Source organism: Panicum virgatum, chromosome 9N (genome assembly GCF_016808335.1).
Source record: "Panicum virgatum strain AP13 chromosome 9N, P.virgatum_v5, whole genome shotgun sequence".
NCBI lineage: Eukaryota > Viridiplantae > Streptophyta > Magnoliopsida > Poales > Poaceae > Panicum > Panicum virgatum.
Window position 1 is genome coordinate 4,847,897 of NC_053153.1, and position 25,954 is coordinate 4,873,850.

The following is a 25,954-nucleotide window of genomic DNA, read 5'->3' on the forward strand; positions in this document are numbered from 1 at the left end:
GAGTCCGAGAGTGAGCAGCGTGAAGCTCAAGTAAATCTGACTGAAGCTACCGAAGACCCGAACCCAGTTTCGGAAGAGCCCACAGCTAGTTACGCTCAGGAAGGCAAGCCCCGGAGCATGTCCTACCTATTTTATTTCATGCAACTATTTGTATTTCTGTTTATTGTGCATTTAAGTTACAGGAATTGTTTGGAACCTTAGTTGCATGATCCTAGGTACCTATGCTTGAACACTAGCATGTGTAGGTCGCTAGTTGGCTATGCTAATGGTTCGGTAGAAGTCGGGTGATTTCCTGTCACTCGCGAGCTCATAGGAGTTGAATGCTTACTACACACTGCAATATAAGGTTTACGGGCGGGGTTGTTGTACTTGTGATACCCCGTCTGTTTAGTCAAAATGGATAAGGCCGCGGTGTGTGGTAGTGGTGGTTAAGCGTTTGAACGTACTAACCACATGCCGAGAATATGGTAATCGGTAAGCTTAAGTACCTGATGGAACCGGCCGTGGAACATACTCCCCACTGTCTGGTCTATGGTCACGCACGGGTGCAGGGCACCCTAGGACGGTGGGCCTGTTTCATGCCCGGGGAAAAAGGGGAAAAGTCGCGTGGGTGATTGCATTCCCCATGCGTGTGTTTAGGTCTGCCTGGCCAGGTTAACAAATTCGATTCGAATCGTCCGTCTCTCACGGATATTGAGACTGCTTAACCCTTTTGCCACATAGAGTAAGAAGTGGAACAATGATGATGAGAAATATGGTTGAATGACGAAAAATAATTGCTTTCCACCATGTATGCTTTAGGATAGATGCTAATGTAGAATGGTTAAGCATAATAGAACTTGAAAGCTAAAATCGGAAAATAAGGACTTACTGCTTTTCGGCAAAGACAAACCCCTCAAGCCAAAAGCCTTGCATGTCTAGTTAGAAGGTTAGTTATATCCTAGTCGGGTAAGCCTTGCGGAGTATTAGTATACTCAGCCTTGCTTGTGGCTCAATTTTATTTCAGGTAATACTTTTGAGGACATGATTGCTAGCTTGACTTGGCCGTGTACCTTACCCCCTGGTTGGTCGGTGGAGTGGGATACGACTCCGGCCAACGATGGCAATGCCGAGTGATGTCATGTACGGGCTTCATCATGACATCATGTATCGTCGTTTAGAACTCGTTTTATTTCCGCTGCAGTGAACTCTGAACTATTATCATTTCGAATTTCAAGTACCTTTCAAAGACTTCGAACTTGGGTTGTAATAATTAAGTAAGACTCTGTAATGTAATATATTTGTGAAATATTGTACTCTCTGGACTCACCTTCGTGTGGGTTACATGTAAGCTTTGGGTTCGATCGACGCTCAGGTGGATTCTTCGGGACTTTACCCGACAGCACTGCCGAATTACTCCGTTTGAAGTGCGTGTTAGCCGGGATTGTCTTAAAGATGATGGTTAGCGCACTTGAGCCGGATTAATTAGGGCGGTACTGCCACAGAAGCGTGCCAACGTGGCATATCTTGTCACGCCAATACATGTGGCGCGACAGCATGTTTTTGTCATGCCACGCAGACCGGCGCGACCAAAAGGGTTAGATTTACAAATATATGTCCGGGTGGGTTATTTTTTTAAAAATAAAATTGAAAAATAGGTTAAAATATAAAAAAAATTCTCAAGCTGCAGCGGAGGACACTGGGAACTGGGATGGTGCTGCTGCAGTGATCTGAATCGACGCTTCTTGCCGGGACTGGAAGATCCCTCCCGAGACCCTTTTTGTCGATCACGATTCTCTTCAAGTGTTTTTTTTTCCTGCTTCTGCGTGCGGCCGCTGCCGAACCGCTTGTTTTGGTCGTGCTACTCGAGCTGGTTTGGGTGCTCAGTAAGTGGTAGCTTGTTTTTTCTTTTTTCTTTTTGTGTTTGCGAAACCTGGAACGCGCTGGTACACCGAACTGTAATTTCTTTGCTTTCGAAAAGCAATGAAATTAGGGGCGATCCCCCCAGTAAAAAAAAGGAAAAGAGGAAAATAGAAAGAAAAAGAGTATTATAGACATTCGATAGTTAAGAGGAGCCGTTTTGCCAAATATTTTCCAATCAGATAAAATTGGAGCTAACTACTCCACTAAGAAAACTAGACTGAAACAGTTTTTGAAAGAGCCGAAACACTACCAAATAAGCTTGAAATTTTGCTGCTCCACTGCTGCGCACATTAGGTCTAGGCTTAGTGTTGTGGGGGTCAAAAACAGCCCTCGTAGAAGCTACACGGGATTTGGGTCTCTGTCTTCTCATTTTTTTTATTTTTTTTTCAAAGGGAAAGGTAGAGGACTGACCGACTACTGACGCCGCATGGTAAAGATGGAGAAATTTATGTGTTTATGTCTTAGACGGAGGGGTGGCAAAGAACCTAAAAATGTAGATCGTATTTCAATCTATGGATTAAACTTTAGGACTAAAGTTTAATCTAGTGAATCAAACAGAAACTAGTCACTCTTAATGAAAAACGTGCTCAGTCACGGTCGCGAAAAAAAAACAGAAACTAGTCCATCAGTTCAAAGAACCCACCTAATTGAGACTAAAGTTTAGTTTCACCTATTTATATGATTTAAATTATTTTCCACCAAAAGCTTAGCCCATGCATTCAAGCAGGGACTAAAGTTCAGTTACATATAGTATTTAATCACCTAAAATTTAGTCCGGATTAAATTTAGTCCTAGGTGATCCAAATGGAAAGAGTCTATAAATTTTAAAAGATCAGTCCAAAAAAAGCTTTAGTCCATATTTTATATATTATTTTTTGAGCTAAGAATGGTTAAAGATTGAATTAGATTATGAAGGGGGCAGTCGTATGATCCATTACCGCCTCTAATTAGATGAGTGACACCGTATTTCATTAAGAGAAAGCAATCAGCTGCATGGGAATTTTTAACCCTAGCCACGCTAACATGGGATTTTTTAACTCTAGCTTAAAATTCACTCAGGATCTGAGGAAAGCTGCTAAAGCCACCTACTAATTCGGCTAGAGGTTCGCTCGCAGTGATGGTTGTATATATGATGTGACAACGGGTCTCTTTCTCCTGGCAAAGGAAAAATGTTGCTCTTCCACCGAAACCAAATATGTCTTTCATCACTCTGCCCTGTTTAGTTCCCAAAAAATTTTACATAGTACTCGTTACATCGAATCTTCGGACACATGCATGGAGCATTCAATGCTGTTGAAAAAAATAACTAATTACACAGTCTAACTGATTAGCATGAGCTGAATTTTTTAAGCTTAGTTAGTTTATAATTGGACATTATTTGTCAAGTAACAACGAAATATGCTACCGTACCAAAACCCAAACTTTTCACCAACTAAACACACGGGTAAGACCAACCATTTTATTTACAAGCACACCTCATGGAGTCACCATGGAAGTAAAATTTGACTGTTCGTTTTGCCTACTGAATTCACCTCTAAGAACCCTCGCCGCCCTTTGAATTGCACGGGAGACTTTCCACACTTCATGTCGAATTGCCGCCTCCCGTTCTTGGGCACTCAGGTTGCCTGACCGAGAGATGGCGTCGGCGATCCCAGGGAAGAATGATAGCTTGCTTTCGTAGTCCTCCGGAGGTGAGTACAGCTGGGAAAAAGTGTCGACCTGAACTTTCACCGAAGGAAAACAGTGCAGAGGGAGAGTAAAGTCTTTTTCAATTTTGAAGAAGCGTTGCTCACCAGGTGCTTGAACCATCCTCTTTCTTTAAGCCCTTCCGCCTGCAAGAAGCTTCTTTCGGCAAGCAGGAGGCGATCATTCAACACTCGCCGCCTTATCCTAGCATGCTCATCGTATAAATCTACCTGCTGCAGTTTCTGGATTTGGGTTCCAAACCAACAAAGGAGCACGTGATTGATTAGCACAAGAGTTTCGTATATCAATTACAAATTGGAATAGAAACTGTGTCATCAAGCACCAGATTGTGAAATATTGAACGGCACTACTCAAATGATAAGTCGTCGTTACAAGTTCAATGTGTCGGGCATCCAGGTGATATACTCTGGTAGCCTAAAAAGTCTATTATCCAATGTCATGTGGGGCCGCACATACTCCAGGAGGAGAAGGGCCCGGGATGTGCGGCGCGCAGCGGAGAGCCAGAGCAACGAGGGCGCCGCGGTCACCATGGCGGGTGCCAGCGCAGGGCTCGGTTTAGGAAGTGGCTAGATTTAGGGAAAGTCAATCAAGGGGTTCTTTGATTTAGGAGTGATTTGTTAAGAGTCTGTTAAGGCCACGGCCTATAAGAGTCATTGTAATTCGACATTTGGGAATTAAGCAAGATCAATTATCCTATCCTTCCTCTTCTCTAACAACCGGGCGCTAGGGGCAAAACCTCGCCCCAACCATGGAGCGAGGCTACGACCTGCATAGCCGAGGTCCGGCTACCCTTCCCCTTGACGCCCTTGACATCCAAATCAAGCCAAGATGCGAATTTGTTTAAGCATTGGACTACTGAATACATGAAACAGGAGCACAGTAAATAGTACCTTCGCCTCCTTCAGAACTTCCATAGCTGCATCAGAAAGATCACTGATGAATCCATTCAGCAAATTGACTGCTTGACTATTATTCAGCAGGGCAGAAAGTGCATTTGTATGCTCCTGTGAAATTGTACATTTCAATAAACAACAAACAACAACAACATAGCCTTTTTTCCCAAGCAAGTTGGGTAGGCTAGAGATGAAACCCGACCATAAGTTCATAACATATGCTGTACAGGTAACTGAGAGGAAATCGGTTTGGTGGTGGTTTTATGCAACATTTGAGCTCTCATGGATAAATTCACTTAAATGGAAATCTCCTTGTCCTAAAATGGAAATGAAAAATCTAACAAGTTGGATATACCATCCACGATGCTGCACATGTATTTGGTGGTATTCTCGAATTCATACATCTTTGCAATGGTGGAAATCAAGTGCGCATAAATAACCCACTAACAAAAGGGAGTGAATAGCTAAATTATATGAATGCTTAGAGTCAATGTACCTGTAATTGTGAAGCGTAAACCTGATAATCAAAAGGTAGGACGGGATCGTCTGCCAAGCGAAGGGCTAACAGTCCCCAAATTTCTGTGACTGGTGAAACAGGAAAACTACATGAGCACTCCAAGGATTATTTAAACAAATGCTAGCAATACATTATTTTGACGCACCAAAATTTCGAAAATTGTTGAGTATGTAACTAGCTTTATAGGCAATTTGCAAAGTTCATTCTTCTTGTTGACCCGTATCAGTACACTCAATCATGATATCAAGCAACAATATCACAAGTGCTGCAACCTTCTGCGCTGAAAAAGGGCATTTTCACAAACTATGTTGTTACTTACTAGCCAAATGACGAAGAAACAATGGATCACCATGCTTTTCCATCCAATTATAAGAGTCGAGAGAAGTATGGTAACCAGGAAATTCTGCATTAGCATTATTGGTTAGTGATGACGATTACCAGCGATTTTATAGGAACATGAACAGGATAGGACAAAATAAAGCAAAAGGAGAAATTGTGTGTCCAACTTTAAGGTGGGCCGTTGAAAAAATATTAAGAAATAAATGATAGGCACCCATAGCCTCAAATCCGGATGTACAGTTACAACAACATAGCCTTAAATCCGGATGTACAGTTCAGACAAAAAAATGGTTAAATTATAGGATCCTCAAGGGAAGTTCCAGCAAAACTGATCTACATTAGCAACTGCAGGTTTAAACATGTTAAATCTCCAGGATGTTATTCCTTTTCTGCAAAGTATCTGTTCTGTTTTGACATACCTTTTCCATAGTACAAGTCTACAGAGGGAATTCCAGCATGATGTAGAAATGGAGCGAAGTCAGAATCAGTTCTGGCAAGTCTTTCTATCTGCAGAAATGATATTCTTTAGCAAATAGAAGGCAAGTACAGATGAGTCATTCGAAATGATTTAGCGTTTTCTGTAAAGAACAAACATTAAGCCAAGCAGATATGGGAGTGATGAGAAAACTGGGAGAAAGCAAAAGGGAGTTATAGGCAAAATTGGATTTAAAGAGCGTGCAGAACCAAATATGCTCTGCCGTACTCTATGCATTTAGTGTAAGCAGGTCATGAATTAGTGACAAACTGAAAAAAAAAGTAAGCTGTAGGCCAGTCTCCTTTTTTGGAGGCGGTGATGGTGGTAGAGTAATTTTTAACATTACAATACACAAGGTTGATCAAATAAGTACAGAAGGTGCATCAAGGAACTATATTGTACATTGGGCAACTGTGGTGTAACTGGACATCTCTACATATGCGGAACAAATTTTAAACTTTTAATTCTTACACTGATGCCGCCATTCATTTCATTCCATGTATCATGAACCATCTTTCCCATGACGTCTGGATCCTTTACCTGGAAAAATAGAAGTTTCAAATATAGTCTCTGTATTCATTCTGGAAGTCAAGCTTAACTGTACTGCAGAAAATTGCACTAGAATTATTATAATTTTGAGTACTACTATTGCTCAATGACCCAAGCTAAGTTGTTTCAAACATATACAAGAGGTTAGATGATGCTTGATGCTAGGTTTATAAAACCATTCTGCCAATAATAAATAATTTTGCTACAACCTGATTTCAGACCCTAGCTAGTTACGTGAAATGTCAAAACACTTTCCAGTTCAGAAAACAGAAACATACAAGAGTGCAATAAAAAAGTATACCTGTCTTGTAATATCAACCAAGAGTTTGTCCAATTGAGGAGTAGAGCCAGCAAAAAACCCCACACCTTGCACAGCACAATCAACATTCAAGTAAGCTACAGCTTTGGAATGCAGATCTGATAGGTTCTCTTCGACCCATTCAGTTGATCCAATCTGGAAAAAGGAACCTTCAAAATAGAGATAAAATAAGAGCAACAAGAAGTAAAGCTAACAACTAGATAGCACACAAACCTGACCTGATCTAACAGCAGAAAAAAAGCATTCCATAGATGAACCAAAGGCAGAAAAATATCCAGAAATTCTTATTCTGATAATATTGAATTGCAAAACATATTAAAGTATTAAACTACAATACTGCTATCCAGCATCTGCTATGTATTGTCAAAAGTCGTTTAATGTCATATGTGGTTTAAACAATAAACATGGCTTAATTGTCTAATGCTAAGAGTATATGTAGGTCTGCTTTTGGTTCTATACCTCATGTTTATCCAGCAACATCTTATCGTGTTTCTTCCATGTCTACTTACCATCCCAAACTCTTCAGCGTCCCAGCTACAAAGGATGATGGACCTCCGCGGTTTCCATCCTGACTGCAGCATTATTCCGAGACGCCGAGCAATGTCAAGAAGTGAAGCTGTCCCACTGTTAGGGTCAACTGCTCCATAAGTCCATGCATCTCTGTGGTTACCAAGTATCACGTAACGGTCAGGTTCCTGAGACCCTTTTATGACACCCAAAATGTCGTGTATTTTTTCAAACTTCCTGTCCTCCTTAAGCAAAGAGATAAGAGCAATCATGGTTTGATCTATCTAGAAAGTATGAGTACAGAACTTTCAACAATATGAAAGTCTACAGAACATAATTATGCAGATGCCATACCATAGGTAACAATGATGAAAACTTGTATTTTAAAATACTGTTCAGATAACAAATTGTACTTCACAACAGCAAAAACCTACAGCACATAGATTTATGGACTTTCATGCCGCTAAAAAGTCACACGGTTCAAGTACAAGGTGATGAGGGCATGGTATTGAGTAAAGTGGCAACATGTCAACAACAGAACAAAGGCCAAAAACAAAATACAGCTTGCAAAACCTGTGGCATTTAAATAGTTGTTCATAGCTCTAATTTGATTCAGGGAAGGGCTTCGTCCTAGGAAGCGGTTGGTACACCATCAGGAAATCTGATAATTTATACAGCACAAACTATTCCTCATCTTCTGGCATCGTGGCCATGTGTATTGGCATGCTGATTAATTAATTTATGCAATACACAAACTAAATAAGAAGATTAGTTCAGGAGTTAGGATCTGATGATTCTAAAATCAATCACTTAGTTTGGTATCTAATAACAGATAAAACCATAAATCCATAAAATCATGACACCAATGTGGAGCTTCATTGAGGCTAACAAAAAAGAAAAAAAAAGGCCACATAGCCATGACAATGAGCCAGCATCAAATTTTATTGCTTATGGATCTCCATTACTGCCTTGACTACAAATAGACCGATTATCACTGCCTCCTCCTAATTTATTAATAAAATTGAACCAGACTCAGAGTGGGTCAGAGCCCACTGTGTACAGTACACGGGACTGTTGGGTACAACTCTTTATGGAGATAAACCAAACCAGAATACAGCTGCTGTTTGGTACACTATAAGGCCATAAGGGTAAGCCTAGACTCTAGAGATCCATGAAAAAGTACCAATTGTCTTAAGGTGATAAGAAATTGGATACTGAAGTTACCCAATCAATTAATAATTTTCTCCCTAACTTTAGCTAGTGAGGCAGTTTGACGCAATTACCTATCGATAATTCCATAAGTGGAAAGCACACAAATATAGACAGACAATCCAGTACGGGCTTATAACAAGCTATCTATACACTCTGTTCGCTTGGCTGTGGCTGGTGCTGATTTGTTATGAAAGAAAAGTACTGCTGGCTCGCTGGCGGCTGGTGGCTGCCTGGCTGGTGCTAATTTGGTGTGAGAGAAAAATATTGCTGACTAGTTGGCTGATAAACCAAACGAACAGAGTGTGTAGTAGTCAAATTCACTGCCTGCAAAAGATTCCAATCGAGACATCAAACATGCAGTATGACTATTCTTCGTAACAGCATTGGAAGAGTGTGTCGTACGTATGAGAAAAGCGATCTACATAATGCCTTTTGGATCTAGCTGTCCATCCTGTTTGTCCGTATACATGTCCTCTTGTCGTCTTCAATCATACAGCAACAAGCAAGGCATACCTGATACGTGAAGTTGACCAATGTGGGGCCCGGTCCAACGCCACCGGCGTCCACCGCGAGCCCGGCCTGCCATTCCGCCGGTATGGAAGGGCCGCCAAGGCTTCGAATGATTGCTACCGCCGTTTCGGCCGACACCGGCATTGAGGGGATCTTCGGGAAGCGCCGCTTGACTGCCTCATCGTCGAACCCCAAACGCTCAGCCCCGCCGGTGGCTGCCCACCCGGGCGTGAGCGGGTCTCCGGGGCCGCCGAGCAGAACGACGCCTCTCTCTATGCCCCCGTCCGCGCGTCCCGCAATGAGCACGGCGACGGCGCCCTTCTCGGCTGCGCGCGCCACCACCCCGCCCCGGTACCCGCCCCCGCGCCGCGCCACGGCGATGCGGCCGCGCACGCCCACCCCGAGCCTCTCGAGCGCGGCGTAGTCCTCCTCGCGGCCGAGGTTGACGAACACCGCCTCCGCGACGGCCCCGCCGGACGGCGCATACGCGTGGTAGGGCGGCACGAGGCGGCGCCCCACGTCCGCGGGCTCCTCCAGCGACAGGCGCGCGAGCGGGGACCTGTCGGGCCGGAGCAGCGCGAGGGAGGAGGCGCGGCCGGGGTACGAGAGCAGCGGCTCGTACTCGCGCGTTAGGGTTTGGAGCCCCGCGGCGCGGAGCCGCCCGAGCACGTGCGCGGCGGCGGGGGCCGCCGCGGGCGTCCCCGCGAGGTGCGGCCCCGCGGTGAGCGCGCGGAGGTCGGCCGCGATGCTCGCGTTGGCCCCCGGGGACAGCGAGAGGAAGAGTGCGGCGGAGGGGAGCCGACCGGCGGCGGCTCTCGCCGGCGGTCCCGCGAGGCGTTGGCGGAGGACGAGCAGCGAGAAGAGGAGCAGCAGCCCGAAGGCGATGACGAGCCGGACGGAGCCCGGGGGCAGGCGGGCCAGGACGGCGTGCGGCATTCCGCAGGCCAGGCGCGGCGGACCGCCCGCACGAGCCGGGGTCGGCTTGGCGGCAGCGGCGAGCGAGCAGCGTGTGGAGTGGTGAGTGAGGCTTTTCCGTTGCCACTGGCCACCGCACTAGGTCGGAGATGCTTGGATGCTGGTCGTGCTCGTCCGCGGCGCCCGCTTTCACGGCGGCTTTCCGTTCCCGACGATCGAAGAGACTGCGGCCCGGGAGCCGTTCAGGTGCGCGCTTGGGATTGGCTGGGTCGGGCCGGCAGCAGCACGTGGCGCACGGAGTAGCGCGTCGAGCCGGGGGGACGCGCGATTTTCGTGCAGGATATCCCGGAGCTCTCGTCGTTTCTGGGCTTCTGGCCCATGTGGAGATCGATTTGGAGTGGTGCGCTGCAGCGGGCCTTTCCTAACGCGCCAAAAGAAGGGCTTTTTTTTAATGAAAAGGGGGCCCTTTTGGTACCCCGTACAACTTACCACTGGTCTGGTCGCCTAACTGATACAGTAGGAGTCTGTTTGACAGTGCTCCGGCTCCTCCAAAAATAACTCTGACTCTAGTGGAGTTGGAGCCGTTTTAGAAAACATTTGGCAAAACAGTTTCACATGTTGGATTAAGATTGTAAAAAGTCTAAATTGCTCTTTTTTTTCTTCTCCTTTCCTTTTCTTTTTTTTTCTCTTCTTACCTTTTTCTTTTCCTTTTCTTTTTTCCTCCTCTCGTCTTATCCAGTAGCCATCTCCTTCCTCACGACTCTCGTCGCCCAGCCCTGCCGCCTCCTCCTCCGCTTGGCCTCCTCCACTCGCCGGCAGTGGCCCCCCGCGCCTCCTCCACTCGGCGGCGGTGCCCCGCGCCCCCTTCTCCTCTCAACACGACAGCCCGCGCCTCCTCCTCCACCCATCGCGGCGGCCCATGCCGCCTCCTCCTCCACCAATCACGGCGCCCCGCGCCTCTTCCTCTTCCCAAAGCAGCGGCGGCCGGCACCTCCTCCTCCACGCGTCCGCCGCCAGCCACCTCCTCTGCGCGGCCGCGGCCGGGCACATCCTCCCCGACCCCGCAGGCCGCGCGCCTAGGCTCGCCGCCGGCCACCTTGTCCTGGCCTCGCCCATTGGCTCGCTACCGGCCACCTCGTCCCCCGACTCCGCAGGCCCTCGCCGCCGGCCATCTCATCCCCTCAGGCCACGCTCCAGCGGACCCCACCTGGGGGTAGGGATGGCAAAGGGTTGCCGGAGCCGCGCGGAGCCACCAATTCCTGGCTCCTCCACGCGTGTGGAAGCCGCGAGGGGCTCCATGGGCGGCCCCTCGCGTGGAGCTGCTGCATGACACACCGTTTGGCAGGGCTCCTACTGGAGCCGCGTTTGGAGCCCTGCCAAACAGGGCCTAGACATCTGAATATCTCTGTATATTTGGTGATTGTGAAGAATCATAGAAGCTAGTCAAAGGATGGAACTTGGAACGGAGTTGGTGGCAACAAAAAGATAGTATAGTGAAGATCAGCAAGCCAAATCCGTAGGCGCCAAGCAACGAGTGAACCTATATAAGATGTTGCCTGCTACATGCGTGTTTCAAGTCGTCATCCGCAACAGAGCAGCCGCCAGCCGCTCTCTAGCAAACCACCACCCATGTCGTCAGCTTCTGCCGCTCACGCCGCCGGCGCACCGGTGCGAGTCCTCGAGGACTTCGCCGGCATGGTCCAGCTCCTCAGCGACGGGACGGTCACCCGGCGGTCGGACGCCAACGGCCTCCCGGTCCCTTCCTTCCCGCCGACCCTGTCCGCGGAGTGGAAGGACGTCGTGTACAGCCCGAACCGCGGCCTCAAGCTCCGCATTTACAAGCCAGCTGCTGCTTCCTCTGCCGCGGCGGCGCCGAACGTTGAAGGAGATATGCTCCCACGAAGCTCCCGGTGCTCGTGTACTTCCACGGCGGCGGGTTCTGCGTCGGCAGCTTCGACCATCCCAACCTCCACGCGTGCTGCCTCCGCCTGGCTGCCGAGCTCCCGGCCCTCGTCGTCTCCGCTGCCGAGCTCCCGGCCCTCGTCGTCTCCGCTGGCTACCGCCTTGCGCCCGAGAACCGCCTCCCGGCAGCGCACGACGACGCGCGGACACTCGTCTCGTGGCTCCGCGCCAAGCACTACTACAAAGATCTTTGTCCTGGTTTCCCAACCGGGAACGCCAGTCCGGGACAAAAGGGAGTGCCTTTTTGTCCCGGGTCTGGCAACCGGGACAAAAGGTGCAGCCAGCGCCCACGTGGCTGGCGCACCCTTTTGTCCCGGTTAGTGTTACCAACCGGGACAAAATGTCTCTTTTTTTCATGTTTTTCTTTTCTCAATTCTTTTTCTATTTCAATTATACTTTTGCATTTCAATTAAACTTATGTATTGGAATTCAGTGTGTATGATCTCCACTAATATATACATATATATATATAGTTACTTATATAATATTTGTCCTAGATAGTTTTCATATATAAATTAATTCACTTATATATATATATATGTATACACATATCTATACATGTGAATTCCTTTACATATGAAAATGTCTAGGACCAATATTATATAAATATATATATATATACACATATATTATTGGAGTGCTTATATATATAATACATACATACTTCATCATATTTGCATAGGTATATTCGTTCTTAATTACATAGTAGAATTCGTCTTTTGGAAATTTAATACATACATACATACTCATAAATAGAAATTTAATACATAGACACACATATATATTTACATAGTTATATTCGTTCTTAATTATATATATACGCGTATATTGTCATATTTGCTATGATTGTCAATATTAGATATTCCATCATAGTAGAATTTGCTTTTTGGATCGAGGACTTGCTCAATAATAAATCCGGAGAATTGTTCTTGAATCGCCATAATCTTTTCCTCCTGTATGAGTTTATCGCGCATCTCCCCGACCTATGGAAAAAGGGGATAATTAATTTCGACTAATTAAAATACGAGTTCAAATATTAACAAGTTTTTTACTTACTTCCTCCTCCCAATCTGTCCAGCCCTTTGGAGGACCTACCAGACCATGGATGTTCTCGCATACATAGTATGCGCACAATACAGTGCCTGGTTTCTGCCTCATACACTTTAAGAGAGAAGAAATTATCAGGTATTTACATGAATATATAATAAAACTAATGAATCGTGCAACGAATCATCCAAGTGCGTACCGGAAAATCTGTCTTGATCTTCAATTCCTTGTCAAATTTGCCTGGATGATTTTTAGCGAATTCTTTCCAAACCCTGTGCATGATTAGAACAATTATAGTCAAGTAACAAAGTGATTCAAATTATCAGTCACCGACGGAGTAGTGGTAGAATTACTTTTTCATCATGTTAAGAAGATTTTCGTATTGTTCTGGAGGTCTCCTCAATGAGTCCATAACCACGAGTAGGCTCTTCTCGGGAATTATGATAATTAGAACCCAGTGTCCACTGCAAGATTATACGGAGGCAGTTCTTGGTAATTAAGGTTTAAACAATTCGATTACAGAATAGAAAGAGTTAGACGGAAGGAATCACTCACGCAAAGTTGTAAGGAAACAATATCATTTGCTTGTTGTGATGAACGCTTATGTACTTGAACAAGTTTTGGAATATCTCATCGGTATTGTCGGGTAGAAGCCTCCAATTACAAGTAATTGGGTCGATGAAGCCGAGGTGAGAGTATCCCTTTCTTCTGCAAGTATGTATCTCCATTCTACATGATACCGAATAAATCAAGAGATCAGTATATTGAGATCATGCAAAACAATACGTAAGGAGAGTAAAATACTTACAGAACCCACAAGCCGACCATAGAGATGTCGAGGGCGTCCTGATGGAATAGTTGGTAAATTTCTTCCCAGTTTATCCATATAATGGCCTCCCCCCGTAAGAAATCGTCATCTTTAATCTTTGCGCCCTGCATGAAGATGCAATCGGCCATCGCACGCATGTAGTGCTGGTGCAGCTTATACATTTGCGTTGGAAGCACAGACACTACTTCGGGGGGTACAAGAGTTTTGCCCATCTCAAACGTCCATTTAACGACCACATCGGCCTTTGGAATATCTTCTCCCCCTGCAATCTGAGCGGCTGTCAGGTTTGATTCTTTCAAAAATGTAACAAAGTCTTGTTCTTGCGTCGTCTGTCCCACTACGAGATGCTCTATTGATTGTTTCATTTGGGCTCCGAGCTGTGGAACGTCGGACGACGACGACTTTGATTGTCTCTTCTTTTTCTCAGTAGTTTTGATAATTGTGCGTTCGTAGTCTGAAGGGGGGTCTCTCGGAATGAATTTTCTCTTATTTGCTTCGCACATTCCCTTAAAAAATTTCAAATCTATCGGATTTATCACTTTCTCGGGCTCCGGCTTCGGCTTCGGCTTGAAGTGCTCTTTAACTCTTTCTTGAGTTATCCAATCGCATTCTTCAAGGCTCATGTCCCAGGGTTTAATAGGAGCCTCCTTAGTTTTCTTCTCCTTTTCCTTCTTCTTCTTTGGAGGCTCCTTAGCCGGTGCAGCTACCTTCTTTGCCGGCGGCCGTTTCTGCTTCTTTGCCGGCGACGGAGGGGGTGACCATGGAGGCGACGGTGACGCTTGAGTGTTCATCGGCGCATGAGATGATGGTGATGGAGAATGTGCCGGTGAACCTTGCCGAGACAGTGCTGCCCTTGGGGAGTTTTGCGGAGATGCCGGTCTTGGAGAGGCATGCTGAGATGCCGGTCTTGGTGTTTGATCATCCGACTTTAGGACAATGTAGCGCTTATCCCATAGAATGTAGCCATGAATGGCTTCTGCTAGTGTCCTCTCCCCATCGCCTCCAGGAATATCAAGCTCGAGCGTCTCCCAACCCTGGCACACCTGCTCCACGCCAACTCTTGTGTATCTAGGCGGAATTTGCTGCCCGTGGTACACGTTGTTTGGTTCGGTTGGCATGGCGGTACCGTACGCAACAGTGAACATTAAGTTCTTAACGGCAGTCTGCAGGTCACAAGGTGTCCGGTGGGTGATCTCATCCACTGGAAATCGCTGCGGGGCCGACGCTTCAACTGCGGCCTGGATCCCCGTGGGCTCGGCGATGGCGACGTCTGTGGAAGCGCAGCTGCTTTTCCGCTGAGACAGGTGATCGGCTGCGACACTAGGCTCTGGAGGCACCGTTTGCGCTTGCTGTTGCTGGCTCATTGCTACGGCCACTTGGCGTTGAACCTCTTCCTCCAGTCTTTGATCGTGTGACATGAGCCGTTCCTCTAGCCTTCGCAAGTGCTCCTGCTCATCATTCTTTCTTCTTTGCCGGCTTCTATATGAATCAATGTAATCCCTGAACCCATACTTCCACGGAACCACGCCTTTGAATCTTGTGCTGCCCGGATGCTCTGGATTCCCAAGGGCGTAAGTTAGCTCGTCCCTCTCTCTATCCGACTGGAATGCTCCCTCGGCCGCTGCTTGTATGGCCTCCTGTAGTCTCTGGGCTGCTTGCTGGATGTTTGGCCCATAGATGCAGTCACCAGTCAATGGGTCCAAGCTTCCCCCGTGACTATAAAACCAGGTCCTTGACCTTTCAGGCCAGTTCATGGTCGCAGGTTGGATGCCTCTGTCAAGCAGATCATGCTCCATCTTCTCCCATTTGGGTACTGCAAGCTTGTAGCTTTGGCCTTCTGCACCTTCTGAAGCCCAAGCTCTGAAGACTTGTATTCCACAAATGCATCCCAGTGACCCCTGAGCTTTTCGAGCTCGCCGGTAAATATGGGTGTGGTCCCGGTCTTGATATATTTCTTCGTCAAAATTTTCTTAAATGATCGCAGCAGTTCGGCCATCTTACTCAGGGTCCAGCGCTTGCATATCTCTTCGGATTCAGCTGGAACCGTGAAGTTTTCCTTAAGCTCCCGCCAGCACCATTCTTTTTCTCTTTCGGGTACCGCATCCCGTTCCTCGCTTGGATTGGAAGCTTTCCAGAGCCTGAAGCTGATCGGGATGTGGTCCCTGACAATACATCCGGATTGTCTTATGAATTTTTTGGCGGCAGCTTCTGGTGCGATCGGTTCGCCATCTGGACCAACTTCCGTTATAATGAACCGCCCTTCCGGTTTTTTTGTTGGGCCTCGCTTCGTCTGGACCATCTGGACCAACTTCTTACCATTACAGTGCAAAAATTATTTACTATTACAATTACAATGATCAGATTAATAACTCTTGCAAATAATAATGAAATCATATAAAAAAGACGAAATGTATCATTAATCCTAAAGAAATCTCTAATTAATTGAAAGAATTCTCTATAACTTCTAATTACTTTGACACCCTTCAGTTTCAGGAGTACACTAGAGTACTGAATAAATACATTCATAAATAATTCATTCATATTACAAAAAATTCTAATATACTCATTTCATTAATTCATTCATGAATACAAAAATCAACTATCCACAATATGGTCATGTATACAAGTACATCACATGAAGTGTCTACACTCATTCTAAAAATTTCTACTATCCACATACTCATCTAAATCTAAAAGAAAATCACACCTACATATGCAATCTAGCTAAATGTCCAAGAAATGAGCTAGATACACATTTTCTCTATTTCTAAAGTATAAAATGAGCTATACAAGCCAAGGAAGAAGAGAAAAACAAGCCCCAAACCTTTAGCGCCGATGGATGGACGGGGAATCAAAAATCTTCACAAATGTGGTGAAGAAATGAGCAAGAACTCCTCCCTCCCGAGCCGAGAACAGCATGAAACAAGTGAGCTGAATGGCTCGGGCGGGGGGAGAGGGAAGGGGATAAGGGGCCAAGGCCTTTTGTCACGGTTGGAGACACCAACCGGGACAAAATGGGGGCCTTTTGTCCCGGTTGGTGGTTCCAACCGGAACAAAAGGGTACGCGGGCCTTTTGTCCCGGTTGGAACCACCAACCGGGATAAAAGGCCCCCATTTTGTCCCGGTTGGTGTCTCCAACCGGGACAAAAGGCCTTGCCCCCCCCGCTGACCCGGCTAGCCGTTGGACTCGGGACAAAAGCCACCTATTGTCCCGGGCCCAAAGGCTGCCGGGACAAATGGCCCGGAACGAAGGTCTATTCTGTAGTAGTGAAGGCCTCCGGGGCTCCCGCGGGTTCCTCCTCCGACCCCTGGCTCGCCGAGCGCGCGGACTTTGGCAGGGTGTTCTTCGCCAGCGACTCGGCAGGCGGGAACATCGCCCACCACGTCGCCGTCGCTCTGGGGTCCGGCCTCCTCGGCGTCACCCCCGCGCGGGTCGCCGGGTACGTGCTGCTCTGGCCATTCTTCGCCGGCGTCGAGAGGACCCGCTCCGAGGCGGAGTCCCCGCCCGGCCCGTTCGTGTCGCTGCCGGTGTACGACCAGTTCTGCCGCCTGTCGCTACCGGCAGGGGCCGTGAGGGACCACCCGGCGCTGAACCCGTTCGGGCCGGAGAGCCCCGCGCTCGACGCCGTGGCGCTCCCGCCGGTGCTCGTGGTGGTCGGGGAGCACGACCTGCTGCGCGACCGCGCCGCGGGCTACGTCGCGAGGCTGGAGGCCATGGGCAAGCCGGTGGAGCTCGTCGAGTTCCAGGGGCAGCACCACGGGTTCGGGTTCTTCCCCGTGGAGCCGTGGGGCGACGCAGGGGACGAGCTGATCCGTGTCGTGAGACGGTTTGTCTACGGCGGCGCATCGCGGGATTAGGTCGTCAAGGCTTTGTCCGTCAGTCGTCATGTTTGCATTTTTCTTGTGAGAATTTGATGCACTCTCTCTCGTGGAGTCATGGTAGTGAACGCTGCGATCAGATCAGTGACTTGGCTGTGTTTAGTTCCAAAATTTCTCTCTCCAAACTTCACTATTCACCTATCACATCAAATCTCTTGCCTCATGCATGTAGCATTAAATGTAGGTAAATAAAAAAACTAATTTTGTAGTTTTGATGTACACGACGAGACGAACCTTTTGAGCCTAGTTAGGTCATAGCAGGACAACAATTACTACAAACAAACGAAAAGTGTTACAGTGTGCTACAGTGTCCGATGTGACTCTTTTTACCACCATTTTACGGATCTAAACACAGCCTTGGGACAAATTCCTTTTATCATGTGTGTATCTGTAGTGCTTTGTTACAAAATTAGAAAAGATAATATGATCAGGCCCGTTTGGTTCCCGTTCTAAGAATCCTAGAATGGGTATTCTAGTGCGCGCATGACAGGTTAAATAAAGTCTATTTGCAAAATCTCTTTAGAGATGAGTGCAACTTTTCGCGATGAATCTAATGACGATAATTAATTTTACGATTAGCTACAGTGATGCTATAGTAATCATCCTCCACATCGCGCGTGCAAAGATTTCATTAAATTCTTGAAAGTTTCTAGTGCGGGGTTCTGAAGTTGGTTTTGTAAACTGGCTGTCGGGTACCACGATTAGGGACATCCTAATCGGGGTACTAAGACCACTCTAAAAAACGCAAACACGTGTTAAGGTGACTGGGCCCACAGCCTCCTTCCAATCTGGAAGAAATGAAAGGACTCAAAGAAGCCCAGCATGCGGCCCCATCCGCCTCGCTCGAGGGCTCCCATCGGGACCCTCGACTGCGCCCCGCATCTCCGCATCGCTCGAGAGTAGCGAATCTACCTTCGAGCGGGCCGATCATCTCCGCCTCGCTCGAGGGCAGCGAACCTCCCTCGAGCAGGTAACTCATTTCCGCCTCGCTCGAGGCCACCCCTCGGCGTAAGGGACAAAACGGCCCTGCCGCTCACCCGCCCGTCGTACGGAGGCATTGAATGCCAATAACTCCTCCACAGTGCTCAGGACAGACGGCGTCAGGCCGCCATTCCCCACAGTGGCTGTGACCGGAGTCCCATCCGCCAACTCCGGTCGCTGCTCCGCCGTCCCGGGCGCTGTGGCAGCACTATGGAACCTACGACGCAGGACGCAGCGTGCTCGGCACTGCTCTCGTACTATTCTGCCAACTTCGGCCGTTCGGACTCCACCACATCACACGCATGGCCCCAGACCCGCCTCCTGCTTGGGAAGGGGTCCGGCGACGCCACGTGCCCCTCCAAGAGGGACGCACAACGCACGCAGCCGGAGTCCCGGACCTGCCCCCTATAGGGGTCCGGGATCTCCACGCAACCCTCGGACCTCCTTAGTGCGCACACCGGCACTTTATCCAGGGGGGTCCGGGACCGCCGCGTGCCCCGCCACCACTGGAGCACGCAGGATCCTGACCTGCAGGATCCACGGAACGCCACGTCTGGAGGACTGAACATCCTACAGCGAGGACCACGCTGCCTGCTGGAGTTGGCAGGACGTCGTCGCAATCTCCGCGAGGACAAGGACGACCACCACGCCCAACGCCATACCCCATAGTGTACTTCCCACAGTACTCGACTGTTGTATCCCCACAGCTCGAGAAGAACACGACGACTTCCGCGATCCCCTGTACATGTACCCGTCCCTCCTTGAGTCTATAAAAGGAGGAGGCGGGCTTCCCTTAAGGGGGTCGGTGAGCTTTCTAGGCATTACACCGCTCACGGAGCACACACTTGCTTCTAGCTCCAACATCGCTACTCGCTACGCACAACGCTCTTTCTAGCAGAGACTTGGGAGCCTCCCTCCCTCTCTCGCCACGCTTGTACCCCCTACTACAAGCACTCAGGGTGCAAGATAATACAGTGCCCTCGCACACCCCCTTTGCTGGACGTACGGCCCCGCGGCCGGAACCAGGATAAACCCGTGTGTTACTGTGTTGCCTCTTGCATCAACATCTGGGACGAGGAAACACACAACATTTACTAGTTGGGATCCGGACCCCTCGGTCAGAACACCGACACTGACTTTGTTTGACACCATAATTAACGGTCAAAATTCGTTCTAGGAACTTCTAGAGAGGAACCAAACGAGGCCCATGTAGCCGCCGAGCTTGAAGGAAACAAAAGCTAGAGAAGCCATATTTGGTGGCTGCAGCTTCTCTGTTCCCGTGTGTGTTTCCATTTTTGTCTCCGCACACGTGGAGATGACTGATTGGCTCATCTTTAAGAGCTGGGCCCCACAACGTTTTCATTCACGGGCCAATAACAAGATTAATAGTGGAGAGACAAAAACGAAGACACATACAGGGACACAGAAGCCGCAGCCAAGTTTGGTACGGCGGCACTGTATTCTTCGATTCGTTGGCACTGTTCTTATTACAGCCGTCGTCAACGCGACAACGCGACTTTAATTCCCGTAGGCCGTAGCGTTGACGACGGCTACAACGTTCGTCTCCTTTTATTTTAAGAACTCTACAACGTTCATACCATCTCTACACCACATTTTTTTTAAAACCGAGGCTCCCCATTTCCATTTCATCGACGGAAATACCGAACGTACACTCACCTCCACATCACATGGCCCTAGACCGCTGTCCCTGACGAACCATTGACCGGGCGAGGAAGAAGGACGAGCAGAATCGGCCGGCGCGGCGACCACACGAACGCTACAGTTCCCGGAGCCGCCAGCGCCATCTTGGCCCTGTTTAGTTCCCTTATATGTAAACACAAAAAAAAATTTTGCGAAGGAATTTTGCCAATTTAAAGTACTAAATGAAGTCTATTTACAAACCTTTTTGCACAGATGGGTTGTAAATCGCGAGACGAATCTAATGATGCTAATTAATCCATGATTAAATAATAATTAGCGGATGGTTACTGTATCATCACTGTTGCAAATCATGGATTAAGTAGGTTCATTAGATTCGTCTCGTGATTTACAGCCCATCCATGCAAAAAGTTTTATAAATAGACTTCATTTAGTACTTCAAATTAGCAAGATTTCTTCGCAAAATTTTGCGTTTTTGTGTTTTTACGTTTACGGGGTCGGAACTGTTAGCCTTTGATTGCCGAACAGTTTCGCCTTCTTCTCCTGTAGCCACGAAAATACTCCCCAAGCGTCCAAGTACTGGGGGGGCATACGTACAACTACTACAATCTCGCAAGATTCTCGACGAATTCCACGGGCCGGCGGCCGCGGAAATCGAAAGGAACTCCGGGGCCAGGCGCACCGCGCCACAACTGACCAACTGTTTCCTGCCGCCGGCGACGTGGAATTCGCACCCAATTCTTCGCCCCGCACGACTTTGTGGCCGTCCACATCGTGCGAGCGTGACGCCGAATCAGAAATCATACCTCCCCACCAGCGTTGGGCCCCCCGCGCAGCGTCTTTTCGCCTGGCTCATCACTTCGCCCTGTTTAGTTTTCAAAAAAATTCAAAATTCTTCGTCACATTATTTTTTTAGACATGCATCGAACATTTAATGTAATTTAAAAAAATAATTAATTGCATAATTTAGCTAGAAGTGATAAGATAAATCTTTTAAATCTAATTAATATATAATTAGACACCAAAAATTTTCACCTAACTAAAGACACCCGAGCCTTTGGAGTCGATGTCCCTCCCCTCCCGTAGCTCCCCTTCGCTTCGCCGGGGACGGACGGACGGTTTGTTCGGCGTCACGGCGTACGGCGACGTGGAAAGCTCACCACCAAAATGCTAATTCTAATGTAAGTGATGGATGGCCCCTCCCAATCACATTTCGATCGGGATCATATTCAATTCATTGTGGTCTCCCAATCCAGCTGCTCCAGCCTGTAGCTCACGTCGCTTCCACCAGACGCCACCCTCTGGCCCTCTCACAGTCGCAGCGGGAGAGCCAGGCGCGCCGTTTGCCTCGCCGCCGTGCCGTGCCGTGCGCGCGCGCGACCGCCGCGCCAGCCGTTAGCTCCCCACGGCGGCGGTGGGATCCGCGGCGTGACCCCGGCGGCGGCGTGCTACATGCCTCCATGGATCCGGCCGCGGACCCCTCGCCGTCGCGGCGGTCGCTGAAGCGGCGGCCGCCCGCGCGGTCGCCGGAGCTGTCGCCGAAGGCGGGGGGAGGGGAGCCAGCGGCGGAGGAGCTGATCCGGCGGGTGGAGGAGCTGGAGGCCGCGGCGGCGCGGCTGCGGGGGGAGAAGGAGGCCGCGGAGGAGGCGGCGCGCGGCCTGCGGCAGGACCTGGACGCGGAGCGGGCCTCCGCGGAGACGGCGGCCAGCGAGGCCATGCTCATGATCGAGCGCCTGCAGCGGGAGAAGGCCGCCGCGCAGATGGAGGCGCGCCAGTTCAAGCGCTACGCCGAGGGCCGCGCCGACCGGGAGCGCGAGGTCCAGGAGGAGCTCGCCTCGCTCTCTGACCTCGCCGCCTCCTACCACTCCCGCCTCCAGTCCCACGGCATCGACCCGGACTCCTTCACCGACGACGAGGAGGAGGAGGGCGAGGAGGCCGAGCAGTTCAACATGGACGCGGTCGTGGTGGAGAGGAACGGCGGCGACCTGAGCATTGCCATGGAGCTGAAAGCCATGGTGGTCGTTGACGGCGGCGGCGAAGAGGGGCAGGAAGAGGAGCCGTCGTCCCCCGTGGAGAAGGAATTCGTGTACACGGTGGATGTTGCTACCTGCGCGAGCACGACGAAGGCGGCTGGGTCGGTGGTGGTGGCGGAGTACATGGGGGAAGGGAACTCAGGCGGGTTGTATGCGAGGGTCGAGGCGCTGGAGGCGGACAGGGTGGCACTGCGGAGGGAAATCGCGGCTCTGCGAGCGGAGAGAGCGCAGCTGGTGATGGCCAGGGAGATGGCGCGGCGGCTGTGCTGGGAGATGGTTGCTGAGCGGAGAGCCATTGTGAAGAAACCAGCAGCCCCAGCGAGCAGTTTCTCAGTGCTCAGGATTTGCAAGGTATACATGTGCTAGGCATATTTGCTCATTGTTCTCAAGCTGTTTTCCAAGTAACACCAAGTATTTTAGTTGAAGGTGCTAAGTTTGGCACATTTGGAGACTAACTCAGTCACATTGCAGGGAGTGATTTGGTAGTAAGATTTTTCCTGCTTTCTTTGATGAAATGGAATGTTGACAAGTCTTTGCTGGATGGGAGAAATAACTAGATTCTTGACATTGCAACATTGGGAATGAGGCATAGGATTCGGCGATTTTTTGTGGTGGCTTGGATGAAATAATCTATTATCATAAAGCAGCAAGATAGTACTAGCATGACAACACAAAATCAGGGTATTACTAGTGTTTTTTCGTAGGAGCGCTAGTGAGGGACTCCATGGTCCATCTTTTGGTTTCATTTGAGTGATTTTTCATCCATGATTAAACTTATAGTCTGAGGATACACATAGAAGCGTTTCTGAAAAATTCAAAGTGCTTCAAAGTATTGAGAGGAAATTTTACATTTGCATGGTTTTTGTTATTAGATAAGTATAGTAGTAGCTTTCATTGTAGAAATATATTTTCCTTTTGAGTTCCTTGATATATGTACACTAGCGAGTAACTGTTATTACTATATTTAAACAGTTGACATTTTACTCCTCATCTCCATTTGTACTTTTTTCGGCCAGATTTCATAAAGCATCAGCATTAATATTTGCAAACTTTAACTTTGTTTGTTTGTGGAATAAGTGAGTGATCGTATTATTGTACCCCACTTCAATATGCATGTTGTGCAATTGAATTAAGATCAATTGCTGCAGTTGATATTAGAAGTATTAGACCCCATGTTGCATATGATATATGTATCACGCACCTTATATGATCCGTATGCATTTATAGCATGTGAGTAACATTTGATGATTTACACATCATTACGTTTTTTTTGGTCAAATTCATATATCGTCCACATTGATGATTCCAAAACCCCCTTCGAGTTGTGTGGGCTGTGAATGACATAAACAGAAATACTTATCTTGTTTTACCTCATGCTTGATGTGCAGTTCAGTAAAATCCGTTGCACACTACAATCAAATTACTAGACAAAAAATCATTCTTCCAAAACGTTTTCACCGGCCAATGCACCTTTTGGTAGAAAATTTATGAATTGAGAGGAACTCATTTACCAATCTTCTGAAATATGTATGGTTAGTAAACACTTCCAGCCATTTGAGGTACTCCAGCCATTTCAGTAGTTTTTAGTCGACCATTTGTTTTAGTTAGATATTTTTTCTTCAACATGCCAGGGCATGTTGCATAAGCACTGCAATTGACACAACAACACTACAAATATAGTATAAAAAATGTGGTGTGTGCAAAACATGCAGCTGTATTTGATCTTCTAGTTGAATTTTCCACATCCTTGGTTCATCCTTTAGAAAACTAACTCTTGTTAATCTCTTTTTTCTGCAGTGGGTTTTCTCAATACTGTTTTGGAGAAACAGGAGTTCTACAGCCAAGTAGGTTATATATGATGGTTTTATTGTGCAGTGCCTATGATGGTCATTTCCACTATGAAGCACAACTGAACTGCTTCTGTGGATATTTCATAGGTTTACCTTCGGTTTGTCGACTACATTCCTTGGCCTTCTTCTGCTTCTTGACAGATCCACAATGTTGAGTCCCTGGCGACGTCTCCCGAGGCCACAACGATGAATTGTGATCTCCATCCAACAGCCAAATGATTGTAAATTCCGAGCTTCAAACAATTGAGCTTTGTTGTGCATGTGTATTTGAGTTTTTTATGTTTCGTTTTCCTTTTGCCACGTACAGTATTGGAGCTGTACGTTCTGGTTCCGAAGCTTTGAGCTTGCCGTATAGTGTGTTATTCAGACTCCTAGGATTGACTTGTGATCTGGAGCTAACTGACATGCTCTGCATAGAGTGTAACTGTGTAAATCATAGTAATTCGTGGAACCTGACGTTTTATTTGTTGCTGTTTGATGCTAGTGTATAGTGCGCTATTCTTTCTCTCGAATTCTTGGGTTAGATTGGGTTTGGTCATATTCTACCTTTCTATTTGAACCAGCTGCTACTAAATTATGTCATCTTCTACGTTTCCTTATTATTGCTTAATCGTTTACTTCTTAAAGCGTGAAATTTGCACTGCAATCCGCAAACCGTAATGGGCGCCTGGGCGGTGTCCTTTTATAATTGAATGTCATAGCCAATTCGGTTTTGGTTTTTGTATGTATTGAAGGATACGTTTCAACCGTCAGGATTTTTAAGTGTTATGCATGATTGAATGGTTCTGAATATGTTGCCGGCGCGAACCCTTTGTGTAACCCGTTTCAAGAAGTCAAACATAGACAATGAAGATGGATGGATAAGCGTTTGAAAAACTGCAACTTGCCTATCTGATATTGATGCAGCGATGCTGATGCTTATGCTGAAGGTTTTTCGAGAGAGCAAGTCATTTCCCTCCTGTCATGCCATGGCAGAATCATTTGAACTTTGGGAAAAATCAAACATAACTGGATTCAGGATCAGAACAACTTCTGTACTAGTGTATATCTTGCTGTCTACTCGCCTGACATGTCTGAACTAGTCAGGATATTCATATCAGGAAGCTGAAACTCCCATGAAAGACGAAATTTACACGTAATTTTGCCCATTTCTGCGTACAATCATGTAAAGCAGATACAAGCAAGCAAGCCGCTGTGCGTGTGAAATTTGCCCCCGTGTGAAAAATTTTGCACGAACAGCGCGGAAAAAGGTAAAAATTATTGTACACTCTAATACTCTATGGAATAACTTGTGATTAGAACAAGGGACTGAGCTCCTGGATGGCCTGCATGGTGTTGGGGGAGAAGATGAAGCCCGGGGACAGCAGCAGCCCGGCCGCCATGGGGGACGGCAGCGTCGTCGGTGCTGGCGGCGGCGCGGCCTGGCCCTGCCCGAGCGTGAGCAGCAGCGGGTCGCCGCCCTCCTCGGCCACCGCCGCCGCCGGCGAGAAGCCTTGCACGTACGGCGGCAAGGACGACGACAACGTGGCGGGCGCGGGCTTGCCGGTGAGCCGCTGCACGACGGTCATGAACTCCTGCGGCCTGGCGTGGACGACCTTGGGCGTGTGCTCGTACACGATCACCGGCTTCTTGGAGCCGGACGCCGGCTTGGACGACGACGACGAAGCCGTCGGCGACGCCGTCACCTTCAGCGGCTGCGGCCGCGGCCCCCGGAGGCCCCTCTTGTTAGAAGGAGACGACGACGCCTCCGACGACGGCATGGCCACGGTCATAGTCATCGCAGCTGCACCGAGCTCCTCCTTACTACTACTCCCTGACGCTGTCGGTAGCCTGCTCAACGGCGATGATGTGTCCTACGGAGCACGGAGC

The 25,954-nt window shown here is 48.2% G+C and overlaps 3 protein-coding genes and 1 pseudogene across 4 annotated transcripts; 2 read left to right on the forward strand and 2 right to left on the reverse strand.

Moving 5' to 3' along the window:
* Window positions 1-3,088: 3,088 nt before the first annotated feature.
* On the reverse strand, window positions 3,089-9,989 carry LOC120691907 (probable glutamate carboxypeptidase VP8). 2 transcript variants are annotated; one of them, XM_039975110.1, is made up of 10 exons: window positions 8,934-9,989; window positions 7,211-7,453; window positions 6,684-6,836; window positions 6,305-6,373; window positions 5,778-5,865; window positions 5,339-5,422; window positions 4,999-5,087; window positions 4,500-4,613; window positions 3,696-3,821; window positions 3,089-3,603 (listed from the first exon to the last, which is right to left on the reverse strand). In XM_039975110.1, exons 1-10 carry the CDS (start codon window positions 9,864-9,866, stop codon window positions 3,379-3,381), a joined length of 2,124 nt encoding a protein of 707 aa, XP_039831044.1. In that variant the 5' UTR covers window positions 9,867-9,989; the 3' UTR covers window positions 3,089-3,378. The 2 variants fall into 2 exon arrangements, with proteins under 2 accessions (XP_039831044.1, XP_039831043.1); XM_039975109.1 differs by having other exon boundaries at window positions 3,696-3,830.
* Window positions 9,990-11,435: 1,446 nt separating this feature from the next.
* On the forward strand, window positions 11,436-17,627 carry LOC120692656 (annotated as a pseudogene).
* A 3,801-nt stretch (window positions 17,628-21,428) lies between these two features.
* LOC120691298 (myosin-binding protein 7-like) lies at window positions 21,429-24,597 on the forward strand. Its single transcript, XM_039974343.1, has 3 exons — window positions 21,429-22,586; window positions 24,033-24,079; window positions 24,173-24,597. Exons 1-3 carry the CDS (start codon window positions 21,663-21,665, stop codon window positions 24,273-24,275), a joined length of 1,074 nt encoding a protein of 357 aa, XP_039830277.1. The 5' UTR covers window positions 21,429-21,662; the 3' UTR covers window positions 24,276-24,597.
* A 783-nt stretch (window positions 24,598-25,380) lies between these two features.
* Window positions 25,381-25,863, reverse strand: LOC120687730 (protein MKS1-like). The gene has a single exon (XM_039969767.1). The coding sequence runs from the start codon at window positions 25,861-25,863 to the stop codon at window positions 25,381-25,383; it is 483 nt and encodes a 160-aa protein (XP_039825701.1).
* Between the last annotated feature and the right edge of the window lie 91 nt (window positions 25,864-25,954).

What these genes read in the sequence shown, in the direction of transcription:
- LOC120691907 (XM_039975109.1), bottom strand. Translation starts at nt 9,866, where the DNA reads ATGCCGCACGCCGTCCTGGCCCGCCTGCCCCCGGGCTCCGTCCGGCTC. An exon ending in GTTTCTTCGTCATTTGGCTA is followed by an intron (nt 5,088 to 5,338) that starts GTAAGTAACAAC and finishes CTGTTTCACCAG; the next exon opens with TCACAGAAATTTGGGGACTG. An exon ending in TTTACGCTTCACAATTACAG is followed by an intron (nt 4,614 to 4,998) that starts GTACATTGACTC and finishes ACAATTTCACAG; the next exon opens with GAGCATACAAATGCACTTTC.
- LOC120691298 (XM_039974343.1), top strand. Translation starts at nt 21,663, where the DNA reads ATGGATCCGGCCGCGGACCCCTCGCCGTCGCGGCGGTCGCTGAAGCGG. An exon ending in CAGTGCTCAGGATTTGCAAG is followed by an intron (nt 22,587 to 24,032) that starts GTATACATGTGC and finishes TTTTTTCTGCAG; the next exon opens with TGGGTTTTCTCAATACTGTT. An exon ending in AACAGGAGTTCTACAGCCAA is followed by an intron (nt 24,080 to 24,172) that starts GTAGGTTATATA and finishes GATATTTCATAG; the next exon opens with GTTTACCTTCGGTTTGTCGA.
- LOC120687730 (XM_039969767.1), bottom strand. Translation starts at nt 25,863, where the DNA reads ATGACTATGACCGTGGCCATGCCGTCGTCGGAGGCGTCGTCGTCTCCT.